Raw genomic sequence first — 19,373 nt, forward strand, 5'->3', positions numbered from 1 at the left:
ACTATCAATACTACTCTTTAAAAATAGAGGGGGTGAGGGTTGCTGGGGGGAGGGGGGTTGGGAGAGGGGGGTGGGGTTATGGACATTGGGGAGGGTATGTGCTATGATGAGTGCTGTGAAGTGTGTAAACCTGGCGATTCACAGACCTGTACCCCTGGGGATAAAAATATATTATATGTTTATAAAAAATTTAAAAATTAAAAAAAATAAAAATAAAAATAGAGGGGGAAAAAATCTCCTTAAAAACAACTGTTAACACTTACTATAATTTATACTTTTATTAGCTACCAGAGCTAGAATACGAATATCCTATAAAAACCTCATTATAATACCATAGTCCATGTCCATCCTGAGGAGCAGCCTTATAGATGATTCTAAATCTTTTTGATATATTTTAGTAAATAATCCCCTAACTCAGATTTATAAGGGATCAGCTCTACACAGTCAATATATGGTAAGCTACCCAAATATTAACTGAGGACAAAATCATATTTACTATCAAACAGCATAAGCAAATGTACTAAAAATGTAAAGTTTATTATAACCTCACTTTACAGATTTTCTTCCTACTGCAAAGTCATGATTCAGATGGCTATATTCTGACAAAAAAGAATATGACAAAAGGAAAAAAAAAGGACTACAATAAGGGCTACTTTTATTTCCCTTCTTTCATCTATCCAATATTTTTATCTTTTGTGATTCTTACTACTCACCATGCCCTCAAAGCCGACTCTGTAAAGGTTCTTAGCACCATTATCCCAGAGAACATATGCTGCACTATGTGGGCTTGATGCACTCCAGTCCTGGATTTCTGTTACCTAAGAGAATTATCAGGCAAACAATTTTTTTTAAAGGAGAGAGGATAAGTTAGTTCTTTTAATTACATTTAAAATGTTACATATCATTTCAGCTATCATCTTATGTAACAGGATCATGAAAAACACTTGTCAAATATATGTCACTTCTAACAATATAACTCAATTATAACTAGAGATATAATTCCAGAATTATAAGATAATTTCTAAAATCATTATAGAAATTTTTAATTGGGAGGCTTAGTGATTATAGTAATAGATTACCATAATATACATAACTCAATACAAAATTTTAAATTTTGATTCTTAAAGTGTTCCCTTTAAGAATAGTGTTTTTTTTTTAAAAAGATTTTATTTATTTATTTGCAGAGAGAGAGATCACAAGTAGGCAGAGAAGGAGGCGGGGGCGGGGGCAGGCTCCTCACTGAGCAGAGAGCTGGATGTGGGGCTCAATCCCAGGACCCTAAGATCATGACCTGGGCCGAAGGCAGAGAGGCCCAACCCACTGAGCCACCCAGGTGCCCCAAGAATAGTGTATTATTTTAAACCCATTATTCATTACAAAATTGAAGATCTTTGACCAGATATCCAGAATGATTTAAGAGAAATCTGCTCTCTGGTGAGCTAAAAGCTGAGGCACAATGCTTGATGCCAATATTTAAGGAAGATGAGCTGACATCGCTCCTCCAGCACTATATCCCTCAGCTGCCCCAAAAGGCAAGAAACCCAAGCTAAAACACCATGCCTACAATGGAAACCCAGAAACAATCTCTAGGCCCCACACACAACAGATGATTCATAAGCTCTTCTGACATTAAAACAATACAAAACAAAAACACTACCAACAACTGGGGTTGTTATTCCTTAAGGGCCAGGAATCAACAGCATAAAAATAATACACAATGAGTGCTGAACTGGGGTGTTCTCAAGTAAACCAGTCTATAGCTAAGAATGGGAAGTTGAACATGTGTAACTCATTACTTTTCTCCATCCTGACACATTTAATCAGCCACTCTTTACAGTTACTTAGAATGCCAAGCTGATGTTAAATATAATTTTAAAAGCATGACCTTAAAACATAATTTTAAAGCATAACCTATTTCAAAAAAGACACATAATAATCCTTCCTTATTTTTACCCTGATTTAAAAAAATCATTTTGCAAGTAATGTATTTTATGATGTTTTTGTAAAGATAAAAAGGCTTTAAGATTTAATCAAACATTTGAGAAAGATTTTAAATTGTTATTACGTAAGTCTATTTATTTTTAATTTTGAAATAAATCATACATTATAAAAAATATTAACACATATAAACTTCAAAGAATAAAAAAATGAGGGACACCTGGGTGGCTCAGTGGGTTGAGCCTCTGCCTTTGGCTCAGGTCATGATCTCAGGGTCCTGGGATTGAGCCCAATCCGTTGACTATTCAACTCTTTCTTTCAGCTCAGGGTATGATCCTGGGGTCATGAGATCCCCGCATCAGGTTCCATGCTGGGCATGGAGCATACTTAAGATTCTCTCTCCCTCTGCCCCTGCCCCCAGTGCTTGCACTCTCTCTAAAATAAATAAATCAGGGGCGCTGGGAAGCTCAGTGGGTTGAGCCTCTGCCTTCAGCTCAGGTCATGATCTCAGTGTCCTGGGATCAAGCCCCGAATCGGGCTCTCTGCTCAGCAGGGAGCTGCTTCCCTTCCTCTCTCTGCCTGCCTCTCTGCCTACTTGTGCGTTCTCTCTCTCTCTCTCTCTCTGTCAAATAAATAAATAAATAAAATCTTTAAAAAAATAAATAAAATAAATCCTTTAAAAAATGCTAGATCAAGTAAGTCTATATATATATATATATATATATATTTTTTTTTTTTTTTTTTTTTACATTTTATTTATGGGGTCCCTATGTGGCTCAGTCGTTAAGCGTCTGCCTTTGGCTCAGGCCATGATCCCAGGGTCCTGGGATTGAGCCCTGCATTGGACTCCCTGCTCAGCAGGAAGCCTGCTTCTTCCTTTCCCACTCCCCCTGCCACTTCTGTTCCCTCTCTCACTGTGTCTCTCTCTGCCAAATAAATAAAAACTTTTAAAAAATATATTTTATTTATTTGAGAAGGAGACAGAGATAGCAAGAAACCACAAACAGGAAGGAGAGGGAAAATCAGGCTCCCTGCTGAGCAGGGAGTTAGTAGTGGGGTTTAATCCCCAGGACCCTGGGATCTCGACCTAAGCTGAAGGCAGATGCTTAACCGTCTGAGCCACCCAGGCACCCCATAAGTCTGTATTTTTATAAGGGGTACAAAAATGCATTTGACTAAAAAACAAAGACTACAAAATTTAATTTAAATCAAATTCATCTTATATTTCAAATTACTTCGGATATAAGGAAGTTCATTAGTTAAGCTATGAATCCTAAATGAAATTCCTTCATTTGTTAATATGATCTGACTTATTGAGGGGGGAACAAAGTGGAAGGCTTAAGAAAGTAACTACATTAATCTTATAATTTCTATTCTGATTAAGAAAGATGTGTAGAATAGCTGCTAAAACCATTAGGTAAAAGGTTGCTGAGGAAAAGAAACTGACAATACCTGACAATATCATTGATCAGTCTTAACCTCACTAACAATAATATAATCAGATTTTGCATGCCTGATGTGATGTACCAGAGAGCACAGTGCACTACTTATGAGGTTCTCTTGCCAAAACAAAATCAAGCCTCTATCTCTAACAACTAGTTTATAAGAAACACGAGGGTTAGAGGAACAAGTAAAAGAATACCAAAAAGAATCAATAGGAAAAATCCAGAGAACCTGATTTCTTCAACAAATAAATGGAATTTTTAAAAATTATTGACAATTTTTGAAATTGGGTTTTGGGTACATGGAAATTTGTTATACTGTTCTTTCTACTCTGATGTATGTTTGAAATTCTCCATTAAAAAAAGTTTTTTTAGGCACACCTGGGTGGCTCAGTTGGCTGAGCATCTGACTCTTGATTTGAGCTCAGGTCATGATCTCAGCGTTGAGAGACTGAGCCCCGAGTCAGGCTCTGTGCTCAGCATGGCATTTTTCCTGAGATTCTCTCTCTCCCTCTCCTTCAGCCTCATCCCGCGCTCGCACACACACTCTCTCTCTCAAATAAATTTTTTTCAAATAAAAAGTTTTCTTAAAAGAAAGAAATACATCTAATGAACCTATGTAAAACACAACTGACACATATTCAAAAGCATTTATAAAATGAAAATAGTCTTGGGGCGCCTGGGTGGCTCAGTGGGTTGGGCCTCTGCCTTCGGCTCAGGTCATGATCCCAGGGTCCTGGGATCGAGCCCCACATCGGGCTCTCTGCTCTGCAGGGAGCCTGCTTCCTCCTCTCTCTCTCTCTGCCTGCCTATCTGCCTACTTGTGATCCTGTCTGTCAAATAAATAAGTAAAAAATTAAAAAAAAAAATAGTCTTCAAATACTAACAGAGTACTGGTACTTGAGAAACCCTTGAAGAATACACAACACAGGGGTGCCTGGGTGGGTCAGTCAGTTAAGCGTCTGCCTTGGCTCAGGTCAGGATCCCAGGGTCCTGGGATCAAGCCCTGCATCGGGCTTCCCACTCGGCAGGAATTCTGCTTCTCCCTCTCCTGCTCCCCCTACTTGTGTTCCCTATCTCTCTTTCTTTGTCTAATAAATAAATAAATAAAATCGTTTAAAATTAAAAAAAAAAAAAAAAAGAAGACGACGACGACGACAACTACACCACACAGGGATGCCCAGGTGGCTCAGGTGATTAAGTGTCTGCCTTCAGCTCAGGTCATGATGGGTCCTGGGATCAAGCCCCCCAACAGATCAGGCTCCTTGCTCAGCAGGGAGCCTGCTTCTCCCTCTGCCTTCCACTTTTCCTATTTGTGCGCTCTCTCTCTCTGACAAGTAAATAAAATCTTTAAAAAAAAAAATACACTACACATTTCCATGGTATCTTTGCATCATGTTTCCCAAAGCCTACACTTGACAGGCTTATTTTTGTATACGAACTTTGTTATCACCATTCAAATCATGGGACATGTTGGCATGTGGTGGGCCAAAGACCGTGTCAGGGCTGCACTCTCAGCCTGGGCTGGTATGTACCCCTTAATATAGCTCACACTGGCCAATTTAGTTGGACACATGCAGTAATAGTGGTGGGGTGAGAATCCTAAGCCTCACACGCAGGTAAAAAAAAATAAATAAATAAGTAAGATACTACACACTATTATGTTCTGCTTTGTCCTACTCATAAAACTTTGAGGGGGACCACAGTAAGCTTAGAAACAAAGAATACATAGTAACTCATCCCCTCTAACTATTCCTGGCCAAGGCCACCACTTCTGTCCTGCCTGAGGTCCTGTGTGAAGCCCTGTGTTTCCCAGGACCTTGCCCACTGACTACCCTGTCAACTACCAGGGAAGCAAGACAGGTTAGCCAGAGACTATTCAATTTATATTGCCTTGGGAGCTTTAATCTATTAAGTGGCAATTCTCTCTATCCTTACACTAACTAAATTTGTGCTTGCTACTAGTCTTTTCAAAAATGAAATCCCAAACGTTGTGGGACACAGCATTATCCTACAACAAGAAAGAAAAACAATGGAATAAGGATATCAAATATCCATTATCTTGGAGGCGCTTACAACTGTAAAAGGATAAAAAGTAGCCTTTTAAAGGTACCCATAACGTTCTATTCTCTAATCTGTATAGTGGGAACAAAAGTGTTCATTTTACTACTACTCTTTAAAACTTCACGTATTTTATACATTCTTCTGTATTATACAGAACTACTTTCACTGCGAAAGTTACTGTGAAAGTAGTTCACTACACAAGCGGCCTCACAAAAGAGAAGACTGGGCCTTACATCCAGCCCACACTCTACTTACCAAGACCTATGCATTGGGGCAAGACTGTTCCTGCTCCCACCCACAAAAGCGTGCCTTCTCTTTGCAACACGCTTGCCAAGCATGCCCCATAACATTCCATCCATCTAGAGATAGCGCCTTTTCCAAATTCATACTACTCTATTTTCCTTTTCAAAGCAGGGCTCCTTAAATTTTCACATGCATATAAATGACCTAGGGAATCTTGTTATAATGAAGATACTGATTTAGGAGGTCTAGAAGAAAGGGGACCTATTACCTTTCTAACCAGCTGTCAGGTAACACCTATGCTGCTGGTCCACAGCCCATACTACAGTCACAGAATTTAGATTTATATTTTTTCCTATCAAATCTAATTAAAATACACATTACAGCAAAGTAGTAAAGTAGCAAAGTGGGAACTTTGTCTCTTTTGTTCAATGCCATATCCCTGATGTTTGGAAGAGAACCTAGTATATACTAAGTGTTTAATAAATATTTACCAAATTTTTAAAAAAAGCAAAGTTGCTTCCTTAGTGAAAATCAAAGTACTTAAAATATAATACCTAAAACACATATGTCTGACTTCCAAACATTAAAATTAGACCTTATTATTTAAAATGAAATCAACATAACAACACTCAATAACTCAGAAAACATGTATTAGGAAAAAAAGAAAATATGTATTTGAAAAAAACATTAAAAATTTTAAATTCAAAAGGGTCTATACTAAGCTCCAATATCTCTGCCTATCCCATCCCAATCAAATAAGCTATACAAAATTCCCTTCAGAATAACTGCTATAATTGACTCCTGGACAATTACCTGAGAAGGGTAACAGAGTTAAGTAAACTGGTTAACAAAAGTAGATGCCTATTACCTCCCCCCTACCCCAGAAACAGGCCTCAAGGGAATTAAATATAAAACAAGTACATTCAGGGCACCTGGGTGGCTCAGTGGGTTAAGCCACTGCCTTCGGCTCAGGTCATGATCTCAGGGTCCTGGGATCGAGTCCCGCATCGGGCTCTCTGCTCAGCAGGGAGCCTGCTTCCCTTCCTCTCTCTCTGCCTGACTCTCTGCCTACTTGTGATCTCTGTCTGTCAAATAAATAAATAAAATCTTAAAAAAAAACAAGTACATTCAAATGAAAACTTAATAAAAAGAAAGTCAAAAGCATGATATACTACTTAGGGAAGACTGGCCCAAACAGCATGTTCAGAAATGCCTTCTGGTCAACAAAATGGCAACATGAAGCCAAAAGGCAGAAAGGTAAAATCTACCCAACAACCTTCTCAATGAATATCAATATTTACAACAACGTGGGAATAATCTTTATTCTTCCAGAAAAAAAAGATTTTAAAAACAGTTACTGGTATAAGAAAAAATGGGCCAAGAAATTCAGTTATAGTAATAAAAATCTTCTGAACATACAATATTATAGAATAACATGATGAATTAATTTTAAAAAAGTCACCTTTCCCCTTCGTCCATTTCCTCCATCCTGATCTTCCCATTGCCAGTCCACTCCTCGTACCACTCTGGCACCTGCGAAGATCCCTCTGGCTGTAATCTTCTTAGATTTTCTACGAGACTCTAACAGAACACTAAAAATAAAAGTATGTATTTTAATTTATATAAAAGTATATTAAAAATAATTTCTTTATTTATATATATGTAAATGTTTTTGAGTGGGGGGGGTTGATGATCCCAAGCAGGCTCCACACCCAACAAAGAGTCCAATGCCAGGCTTGATCTCACAACCCTGAGATCATGACCTAAGCTGAAATCACGGGTTGGATGCTTAATGACTGAGCCACCCAGGTCCCCCGCCAGTAATTTTTTTTAAGATTTTTAAAATTCATTTTAGAGAAAAAGCAAGCAAGCATGGGGAGGGGGCAGAGGAAGAGGGAGGAGAGAATCTCAAGCAGACTTCCCACTGAGCATGGAGCCTGACCCAGAGCTCAATCCCATGACCCTGAGATTGTGACCTGAGCTGAAACCAAGAGTCAGATGCTCAACCAACTGAGCCACTGAGGCACCCCCAATTTATTTTTAAAAATAAAATAAAAAAGACTATAATTTTAAAAATAAAAAAGATTTTTATTTGTTCTAGTTAATACGCTAACAGCATGACACATAAATACCTTTACACTCCACAGGTGAGAATGGTGACAATAGTTAGAAGAAAAATGATACCTAATATTCACTGAGCTTTTACTATAAGTAAAGCACTTACAAAAGTGTAAAAGTTCACTATACTCCTGAAGAGTATATTTTATCCATTGTTATGTTATTTTATCCATTTTACAAATGAGGAAACAGAGTCTCAAAGAGGTAAGTGATTTATCCAGGGTCACAAAACCTAAATAATAATGGAATGGAATCAACATATGAATCCAGCCTAACCACTCAGAGTATCACTATACCCTTCACCACTTTAGAAGTGGCAAACTCAAACCCCTACAACTGTGAGAAAAGTAACATAAATTAAGGCCAAAAAGGTAACACCACAGCAATGACAAATGGCAAGTGGCACTTGATCCCAGGTTCAGGAAGACAAGAAGCAGTGGTAGGGACTCTAGTGAACTCAAGACCATGATTTGTCTTAAGGGTACAGATGCTCCTCTGTCAGCCAACTGTCACCATGAAAAAATGCCCAGTGCTGACAGTCTTTGGGTATGTGTGTGTGTGCGCATGTGTGCGTTCAAAAATTTAGAGCACAGCACAGGCCAAGTAATATATCGGTGGCCTGAATGTAACCTAACGCTAACCTGTTTCCAAAGTACTGAATATTTACAGAGGACTATGGACCTTGAAAAAATTCTACCCTCAAAAATCTGGACCAGCTTAGTTCTCCAAGGACATCTTTCCCTTATTCTTCGATATCCTTCTCATTCATAAAATCAATAAGGTTTGGGGTTTTTCCTTTTGTTTTGTAATTTTACTTCAATATTCTATTCATTTTTAGAATGTCTTTATTATACCTTAACTTTAAAACTTGTAAGCAAGGGGCGCCTGGGTGGCTCAGTGGGTTAAGCCGCTGCCTTCGGCTCAGGTCATGATCTCAGGGTCCTGGGATCGAGTCCCACATCGGGCTCTCTGCTCAGCAAGAAGCCTGCTTCCCTCTCTCTCTCTCTCTCTCTGCCTGCCTCTCCGTCTACTTGTGATCTCTCTCTCTGTCAAATAAATAAATAAATAATCTAAAAAAAAAAAAAAGCTTGTAAGCAAAAGGATAAGAATAAACAATTTGCTCAAAACTACTCAGTTAAGGGGCACCTGGGTGGCTCAGTGGTTTAAGCCTCTGCCTTCGGCTCGGGTCATGATCCCAGGGTCCTGGGATCGAGCCCCATATGGGGCTCTCTGCTCCGCGGGGAGCCTGCTTCCTCCTCTCTCTGCCTGCCTCTCTGCCTACTTGTGATCTCTCTCTGTCAAATAAATAAATAAAATCTTTAAAAAAAAAAAAGGGGGGGGGCGCCTGGGTGGCTCAGTTGGTTAAGCGACTGCCTTCGGCTCAGGTCATGATCCTGGAGTCCCGGGATCGAGTCCCGCATCAGGCTCCCAGCTCCATGGGGAGTCTGCTTCTCCCTCTGACCTTCTCCTCGCTCATGCTCTCTCTCTCTGTCTCTCTCTCAAATAAATAAATAAAATGTTTTATAAAAAAAAAAAAAAAAAAACTACTCAGTTAATAAAAGCAGGACCAGGATTTGAACTGGGACAGTCTTTTTCTTTCTTTTTTTTTTTTTTTAAAAGATTTTATTTATTTATTTATTTTTTTATTTGACAGAGAGAAAGAGAGATAGCACAAGCAGGGGGAGTAGCAGGCAGAGGAAGTGGGAGAAGCAGGCTCCTCACTGAGCAGAGAGTCTGACATGGGGCTCAATCGCAGAACCCTGGGTTCATGACCTGAGCCGAAGACAGACAATCAAGTGAGCCACCCAGGTGACCCTGAACTGGGGGGGACAGTTTTATACCTAAATCCATTTTTCTACTACTACTGCTGCTTCCCTATGACTGGCTAAATTCTTGCTCCTATACATTATTCTTATCTATCTACATAAGACTCAATCACCTAAAACTCTGTACCAATTCACAGGTCATATTCCTCTCTCTCTCTGCTAAGACATTTAATACTAATAATCCCTGTATACAGTGTAAAATATCAAATGATATTCACTCCTGGTCAAATAATCCCTTAACTTATAAACTCTTTAAGAAGAAAAAAGAATTCTGTGCTTTAAGGGCACCTGGGTGGCTCAGTCCATTGAGCGTCCAAATCTTGATTTTGGCTCAGGTCACTGATCTCGTGAGATTGAGCCCTGCATCAGACTCCACACTCAGCACGGAGTCTGCTTGAGATTCTCTCTCTCCCTCTGCCCTTTACCCTGCTTAATCACACTCTCTTCTCTCACATAAATAAATCTTAAGGAAAAAAAAATACTGTATTTTAGTTATCTTCAAATTTATACAAGCAGAGTAGCTGCTACATAGTCTTAATGAACGCCTGTTGATTCAATCAATGGGCCCAGGGTTCATCTGGTAGTGATTAACAGAAGAGAATGCACAGTAAGAAGAAAATAGTGAGACTCTCTTGGGCTGCCCTTGCATTTCCAAATACTGAGGAGTGCCAAGTCTCCATGCCAGAGATAGAATAGCCCAGATTATCTTGAAAAAATACGTGCAACTCCATCTTCACAGAGCTCTTTTCTCACTATATGGCAGGCCTGGTCCACATTAGCCTAATATCTCCTATGTCCTGGTACTAAACCAGCTGTCAGCAGCTATTCCCAAATCCTATTTTTAAGGCTAAATAGTATAAAAATTGAACGCCAACAAGGAATTACAACTGAAGAAAAACTGTTTACCCTACCGCTCACTTCCTGGTGTGGTAATTCTATAAAAGCGATGTCTTAAATGATGTTTATCTCCATGATAACAAACAGTGCACAAATCATAATTTGTACATTCTGCACATTTCCATCGAATGCCAATGATTGGTTGCTGCCGGCAGGTATCACACATGGTTCCATCATGCTTGATGCCTATTAAAATAAAGAAACATGCTTACATTAACTGCAAGAATTATTTACTTGAATATTACTCCCTGGGGAAAAAAATAACACAACATTTTAAAAAGTAATTCAATAAAGTAGGAAAGACTATTTCAAATGTACCATATATAGTTTTAAGACAACATATTTCAAGTATTTTAAACAGTATAAATTATAAACTAAACATTTTCTATCACTTCTTTCTTCATTAGTAAGAGTACTTCTCAGTAACACTTTTTTTTGCTGTCATCCACAAACTGAAACTTAGGTTCAATCTAGCAACAGAAAGAAGAATCATTTACTACCAAGTAGATGTTTCAGACTTCAAACATTCAGAATCTTTTGAGGAATTTCAACCTTTTCTCTAGGTTAACAATTACTCCAAAAGAAAAAAAAGTTTTACCTCATACCATGGAAACAAACTACCAATTAATTTAAGCATCCATCCCTAGGTATTGAAAAACCCGGGGCGCCTGGGTGGCTCAGTGGTTTAAAGCCTCTGCCTTCAGCTCAGGTTATGCTCCCAGGGTCCTGGGATCGAGCCCCGCTTCGGGCTCTCTGCTTAACAGGGAGCCTGCTTCCCTTCCTCTCTCTCTGCCTGCCTCTCTGCCTACTTGTGATCTCTGTCTGTCAAATAAATAAATATAATCCTTAAAAAGAAACAAAAAAAAAAACAAAAAAAGAAAAAACATAAAAAAAAAGAAAGAAAAAGAAAACCTCCACACCCCAAACAACAAACTTCAGAAAAGGATTACCAAGTAAGTTTCTCAGTATAAAAGGAAACAATATACTATAGTCAAGATTGCTGTTAGTTTGTTTTCCTTACAGAACAAGAATACAGTCTGGAAAAAAGGAAATAAGCATTTGGCAATATGATCTCCACTAAAGAGGATAACATGAATGACATAGACAATTACAACTATAAAATCGGGGAGGGCACCTGGGTGGCTCAGTTAAGCGTCTGCTCTTGGCTCAAGTCATGGGTCACAATCTCAGGCTCCCTGCTTGGCGGATTGGGAATAATGTTCATAAGCATCTGCCTTCGGCTCAGGTCATGATCCCAGGGTCCTGGGATCAAGCCCCACATGGGACTCCTTGCTCAGCAGGGAGTCTGCTTCTCCCTCTCCCCTGCCTGCTGCTCCCCCTACTTGTGCTCTCTCTCTCTCTCCGTCAAATAAATAAAAAATAAATAAAATCTTACTATTCTATTTAGATCACCTGATAAATTAAAACTAGAAGTTTTTTAAACAATGTGGGATCTATGAACATCAGTATCACTACTTTATGGTAATGTATGATCAGGCCCAATACTGAACTACAAGCAAGGGCTATATTGTCCATTCAACACTAACATTCTTGGATATGAGTTCTGGCTTTCGCTAGCTGTTACTGTGCCCTTGAAAGAATCATTTTAACATTAGTATTTATATAAAAAATAACAGTATTTATTTCAAGAATTTGGGGAGCAGAGAAGTAAGGTGGGGTTTAAATGAAACAAGACTGCTCATGTTGAAGGTGGGTAAGAGGGATGTTCATTATATAATTCCCTATTTTGTGTTAAGTTTAGAAAATTTCCATAATTAAATAAAAGGATTCATTTTAGTTCTCAGAACCTCAGCTCCCTTTGGAGGAGGCATTATGTTCTTTAAAGGTAAGGGCTGTTCTAAGAATCAAGTAAGAATGTACTACATATGCGAGAACTAGAGCACAAAAATAGCAATGTTATTACTAATCTCTAAAAGAACTAATACACTAACTGTTGCTTCCTGGTAAGGAAAAAAAACTGCATAATTAATTTTCTATATTCCTTCCGCATCTCCTGCCACACAAATGTCTGACTGCATTTGGGCAGGTGGCAGATATCAGTACCTGCTGATTTCATTCCGTGACTATTTTATGCTACTGTGGGCAGACCCTCTGCTGCTTTCAAGTATCATCCCTAGTGTAGAATGGAGAACAGAAAGGAAGAAAATTAAAGTGGCTAGAAAAAAGGGGTCAAATCATAAGAAAGTTACACAATATTTACACAGGTGTAAATAATGGTACTTTAAGCCAGGATAAAGCTAGTAGAATTGGAGAGAAAACAGAAGTCAGGAAGATTAAGGACTTAATGCCTATGGGTTAGAAAACTAAAAAGATGTAGAAAGTAACAAAAAAAGTATAAATGAGATCATTCAAGAGAAAACAGATAAAGAGATATTTAGGAACAAACAGTACACTAGAACTGCACTGTTTTTTACTTTTAAAAAGAGAAAGAGAGAGAGAGAGCCATTAACAACAAAAAAGCACATACTTAAAATAGCAAGTCCAGGGATGCCTGGGTGGCTCAGTCAGTTAAGCACCTGCCTTCAGCTCGGGTCATGATCCCAGGGTCCTGGGATGAGTCCCATATTGTAAGCCCGCTCAGTGGGGAGCCTGCTTCTCCCTCTCCCTCTACTTGCACATGTGTGCTCTCTCTCTCACTCTGACAAATAAATAAAATCTTTAAGAAAAAATTCCAAGTCCAGGCCTCTATTAATAGATACTCATCTAAGAAACAAAATGAGGGGTGCCTGGGTGGCTCAGTGGGTTAAGTCTCTGCCTTCAGCTCAGGTCATGATCTCAGAGTCCTGGGATCAAGCCCCGCATCAGGCTTTCTGCTCAGCTGGGGGCCTGCTTCCCCCTCTCTCTCTGCCTGCCTCTCTGTCCACTTGTGATCTCTCTCTCTCTCTCTCTGTGTCAAATAAATAAATAAATAAAATCTTTAAAAAAAAAAAAAGAAACGAAATGAAAAAAGAATCAGGACAAATTTCCTAGAAATACTGGATGAGTAGACCTTTCAAAGGAATAAAGAAGAAATCTCAGAAGTACAGTGTGTATTCAGTGAACCAGGAGCAGCTTCATTTGTTTGGCAGCAATTTGAAATATCATCAGAGACTTAGAGATAAAATTATAGTCAGGCTGGGATATAACAAGATACAACATGATTTCTGACTGGCAGATTTAAATTGTTACATTAAATGGTAAAAACAAGAGTATTTGAGTTAAGAAACTAGTTCTCTAACTTTCTAGCTAGGTAATGTTCAGAATAAATTTAAACTACTACTCTGGGACCAATATTCTTATCTATACATGGAGAAAATACTTCCTTTCATATCTGTTATAAGCTGACTATATTTCCCTCCCCCACAAATTTATGTTGTAGCCCTAACCCGCCACATGCTGATACCTGCAGATGAGACCTATGGGAGGTAGCTAGGTGGTGAAGAGGTAATGAGGGTAGGGCCTCCAGTGTCCTTAAAAGAAGAGAAAGAGCTAAGAGGTCTCCCACTCTATGCCACATGAGGACACAGCCAGAAGGCAACAAGCCAGGAAGACAGTCCTCACCCAGGAACGGAATTACCAAGCACCTTACTCTTGGAATGCCCAACCTCTAGAACTACAAGAAATAAATTCCTACTGTTAAACCACCCACTCTATGGTAGTTTGTTATGGCAGCCAAGGCAGAAAAAGGTAATACAGAAAGGGACCTTGTGATGCTAAGTGATATACAGAGGTAAAAACACTTTGAAAGGCTTTAAAGCAAAATGCAAATAGAAAGAATTATACTGCACTTATTAAATGTACTAATTACATTAGTATAATTAAATTATACGGCATTTATTAAATGTACTAATCATCTACTTAAATAACTTGGTGATCAAAATCATCATATATTCCAAGCAAATCTGGCAACTTACACAGAAAATCAAAGAACTTTTAAATTCTCAATTTCCCAGAGACTATATATGGAACATTCAATTACTCATGCATGGATTACCCGTATTTTAGCAAACTACCTACCTTCTCCATGGCAATTCTCTCATTACTGTTTTATGTCAGGTTTTCCCCCAAAGCTTATGATTTACCTGCAGCTATATCTGTCTTCTCAGCTCCTCTTAAATGTTTTCACTCCAGCACAGCAACAGATACAACTCCCATAAAAGATAGTCCTAAAAACCAGCAGATAATCCACTACCTCTCAACAGTTGATAATGATATATTCTACCCTATGGCTCATTAAGTCTGACTGCATCAATCATGAAAATTATCATCAGCCATAAGCCCAAAAGAAATTATATTCTAAACAGAATGTATACTAAAATAAAAACCACAAATTTAAAGCCATAAAACTCAAAGCTACTAGCATTCACTAGTATTACATGCTTCAGTCATTTAGAATAAAAATCGAAAGGTGAAATGCAATCTTTTTTTTTTTTTTTAAAGATTTTTTATTTATTTATTTGACAGAGAGAGAGATCACAAGTAGACGGAGAGGCAGGCAGAGAGAGAGAGAGAGGGAAGCAGGCTTCTTGCTGAGCAGAGAGCCCGATGCGGGACTCGATCCCAGGACCCTGAGATCATGACCTGAGCCGAAGGCAGCGGCTTAACCCACTGAGCCACCCAGGCGCCCCTGAAATGCAATCTTTATTCTTCTTTTTTAAGACTATAAATGAATTCATGAAAAAAAAAAAGGTTTTTTTTAATCACATAAGGTTTGGTTTTGGGGGGGGGTTTTTTTGTAAAGGTACCAAATAATCCATAAACTGGGTAATCATCTCTTGGGTTACTAAGAATTTGCTATATTTCACTTTAAATCAGTATGTAATAAATTCCTTATAATGTTCACTGTGAAAAAAATATGCAATTATTCCTGCAGTTATAATAATACAAATAGGAAATGTTTATAAAGAAAGAAATTATTCTAGCTCACACAAAGATTTTTTTTTTAAGTAAATTCTAAAACCAATCAACAGATAAATATTTTGAAGAACTATCATAACAACATCTGATGCAGGACTAAACTGAATTTTAAATTTTTATACAACTGCAACTTATAATAAGAAATAGCAAATCACAATATGCACTTTTAAAAATTTACAAATTTTAATAATGAAATACAGGTGTATCCCTGCTCTGTAGGTTCATTTTATACCAGTTAGATTCCTAAAAACCTGAGTATATATTTACAGTGGAGGAAAGGGGTGGTAGATAGTATTTTCCAAAGGGGGCCACACCAATATATATTCACCTTAATTGCTCTTCTGACAATGTGACAATGACAGATGACCACTAAAAGGAGAGTCTATTTTCCTTCCCACAGAATCTGGACACTTGCAATTGCCAAAGTCAACATAAGGAAGCAGAAGTAACAGTGTACAGCTTCTAAGGTTAAATTGTAAAACACAGTGCAGGTGCCACTTGTCTGTATCTGTCTTTAGGTCTCCCTCAGGATTCATACCCTGCATGCCTTGAGAGTTTTTTCATCATTATGTCTGGCTATCCTGAAGCCACCCATGATAGAGAAGAACATGGACAGGTCACACAGATATTGCAGAGCAGAGACAAACTGTTCCCCAAACTGTCTCCAAATCCCCAATCCATGGAAGCAATGGACATATAAATTTCTACACACCAGTAAGTTTTGGGGTAATCTGTAACCATTTTAACTGAAACAAAGCAAGTTTTTAAAAAAGTATGAACTTTGTTATAGTTCCTTACAACATATCGAAAATAAAGATAAACTGATAAACTAAATATGAAAATAGAAAAGCAGGAGCGCCTGGGTGGCTCAGTGGGTTAAGCCTCTGCCTTTGGCTCAGGTCATGATCCCAGGGTGCTGGGATCGAGCCCCACATCAGGTTCTCCGCTCCTCGGGGAGCCTGCTTTCTCCTCTATCTCTCTCTGCCTGCCTCTCTGCCTACTTGTGATCTCTGTCTCTCAAATAAATAAAATCTTAAAAAAAAAATAGAACATCATAAAAGGGCTAGAAAAAAGAAGTTGAACATATTTTACAATTTTGAGTAGTCTTTCTAAGATAACATGAAACCTAGAAGTCACACACATGCCCAAATGAGCACACACACTATACAAAAAATGCAATATAGAGGGCGCCTGGGTGGCTCAGTGGGTTAGGCCGCTGCCTTCGGCTCAGGTCATGATCTCAGGGTCCTGGGATCGGGTCCCGCATCGGGCTCTCTGCTCGGCAGGGAGCCTGCTTCCCTCTCTCTCTCTCTCTCTCTGCCTGCCTCTCTGCCTACTTGTGATCTCTGTCTGTCAAAGGAATAAATAAAATCTTTTAAAAAAAAATGCAATATAGAGAAAATCTGAAAACCCACCTCAAACTGCTGAGTGGTTCGGGGTGCAGGAGGATAAGGAGAGAGCACTTTCATGTTTTATTCTACATACTTTTGAATTGTTTAGTTATATTATAACCATATTATTTTCATATTTTAAAAAACGCAAAACGACTAATTTTATCCTCTCAAATTGGCACAGATTAAATATATACATGCAAAGGCTTAAGCTAATAAGATTTTGCTAAAAATGAAATATAAATTCATACAATCTTTATGGAAGTACTTGCAAAATGTTTCAAATGTCTTAAAGACTGTCAGATGCCTGGGAGGCTCAGTTTGTTAAGTATCTGCCTTTAGCTCAGGTCATGATCCTAGGGTCCTGGGATTGAATCCTTCATCTGGCTTCCTGCTCAGTGGGAAGTTTGGGTTCTCCCTCTGCCCTCACCCTGCTCTTGCTATTCTTTCTTTCTCTCTCTCGAAAAATAAATAAATAAATAAAATCTTTTTAAAAAAAAAACAAAAACAAAAACCAAAGCACTATGACCCTGTCTTCAAATTTTTTAAAAAGTGCATCCAAAGATACTAAGTTCTTTGTAGGTAAAAACAAAAATTGAACATAACCTATATCAAAAATATGCGACTACTTATGTGTAAACTATGGTAATGCATAGAGAGAAATTCTATGCAATTAAACCATGTTGTAGAAGAAATATTACTGATATGGTAAATTATATTTTTTTCATAAACTCATTATCTTCTAAAGTAGTAGCAAAGAACTACAGTATACCATTATATAAGACACATAATAGGGGCGCCTGGGTGGCTCAGTGGGTTAAGCCGCTGCCTTCGGCTCAGGTCATGATCTCAGGGTCCTGGGATCGAGTCCCGCGTCGGGCTCTCAGCTCAGCAGGGAGCCTGCTTCCGTCTCTCTCTCTCTCTCTCTGCCTGCCTCTCCGTCTACTTGTGATCTCTCTCCGTCAAATAAATAAATAAAATCTTAAAAAAAAAAAAAAAGACACATAATACACATGCACAGAAAAACTAGACAGATAATCTCCAAAATGTACTAATGGGATTACCCTTTATGGTTTTCTAAATCTTCTACACAGAGTGTATATTAGTTCTAGGAAGCAGATGAGTGAATAGGGGCATTAATATATCATCAGAGATGCTCATGTATGTCATCTATAAATAAATATAAAAATAAAAACAAAAACATGTTATTTACAGCAAATATTTACAGAGACTAACTTTCAAATACTCTAGCAACAGAGTATGTAACTACAACTTAGAAGTTTTTGTTTCTTTTAACCCTTACTCTAACTGGGCTATTACATGAAAATAAAATATATACTTTACCTGGCTACACTCCTCACCGGCACATGCCTGCAGTCACAGGCTAAACTGTCTTACCCCTGGAAAGCACCATGACCAAAACATCATAATTAATATCAAATGTCAGTAATATCAAGTGTCCACACAGTGGTTAAGTTTCTGAATAGGTCTAAAACAGGTCTTCTTTGTCATCACAAAAAGTAAAATGCACTAAACAAATCAGTACCAATACGCACTTAAGAGGTTTATCCTTAACTATGCAGCTCTTCAAGTAAGAGTTGGCTGATGAAAGGCAGAGAGAAAATGTATCCCACCTTCCCCATCTGACCAAAGAATGAAAAGTCCAGTTTTCAGCTATTCACTTATTGATGTATTTTTCATCTCTAAGCTCATTTTCCACAAAGCACAATGATAACATTCATGAGCTCATAACCTAAGTATAGGTTTTCTTTAAAAGGAGCTATTTAAACACACAATGATAACTCATTTAAAAAAAAAAAAACCTACAATTCATGGTTTTAGAGAATACCTCAGGAAAACCATTAATGCACACAAAAGCACATCCAAATCCTTTCTTGGTTCCCACAGTTCAAATGCCAGCAAAGCTACTGGAACAGCTGTTAAACAGACAAAGCTGAGAATTGAAGAGTAAACAAAGCAGCCTCCTCCACCATCAAACTGAGCACTACAGAATTTTTAATGAGAATGCAATTAATCGACTTTAAAACAAAAGTTGATATTTAAAGAAAACACAAAAAGGAGAAAGGGTATTTAATCAACAAGACCAACACTTCACTGAGTTCTTACTTCAGTAGCTCGTTTCCCCTTAAGACATCCACCCAATTCATTCGCATCTAAAACCATTCCCTCCCAGTTTAAACCTCCTTAGCCTTGGCAAGTGTTATTCCTTAAAATGTTCATTTCAAAAAACTTTAATTCCCTAACTAAACCTATTAATCCTTTTTCTCCTTCCTATAGAATACCAAATTACCCTAAATACTCAATGCTCTTTTCCTTTGCTACAGTTTATGAAGACATCTGCCACTATTAAATGAACCATGTGATGATAGCTTTTGACTCATTCTACCAATACTCAAATGACCATCTGCTCTACATTTTAATGGCATCTCGCCTAAATTCAAAAACTTAAGAGAATTTACATAGCTTAAGTCTTTTTGTTGGAAAATTTTATGAGAACAATAAAATATGCTGGTCAA

The 19,373-nt window shown here is 38.1% G+C and overlaps 1 protein-coding gene across 1 annotated transcript in view; it reads right to left on the bottom strand.

Annotated features, from left to right (window-relative positions):
- The window catches only part of MIB1 (MIB E3 ubiquitin protein ligase 1), a 139,338-nt gene that overhangs the window by 104,299 nt on the left and 15,666 nt on the right, over nucleotides 1-19,373 (bottom strand). Inside the window, exons 2-4 of the mRNA XM_047696601.1 lie at nucleotides 10,543-10,714; nucleotides 7,150-7,279; nucleotides 714-818 (exon numbers count right to left, since the gene is read on the bottom strand). Coding sequence (XP_047552557.1) covers nucleotides 714-818; nucleotides 7,150-7,279; nucleotides 10,543-10,714 — 407 coding nt within the window. The remainder of the gene's footprint in view (nucleotides 1-713; nucleotides 819-7,149; nucleotides 7,280-10,542; nucleotides 10,715-19,373) is intronic.

This window comes from Lutra lutra, chromosome 12 (genome assembly GCF_902655055.1).
Source record: "Lutra lutra chromosome 12, mLutLut1.2, whole genome shotgun sequence".
In the NCBI taxonomy this organism is placed as follows: domain Eukaryota; kingdom Metazoa; phylum Chordata; class Mammalia; order Carnivora; family Mustelidae; genus Lutra; species Lutra lutra.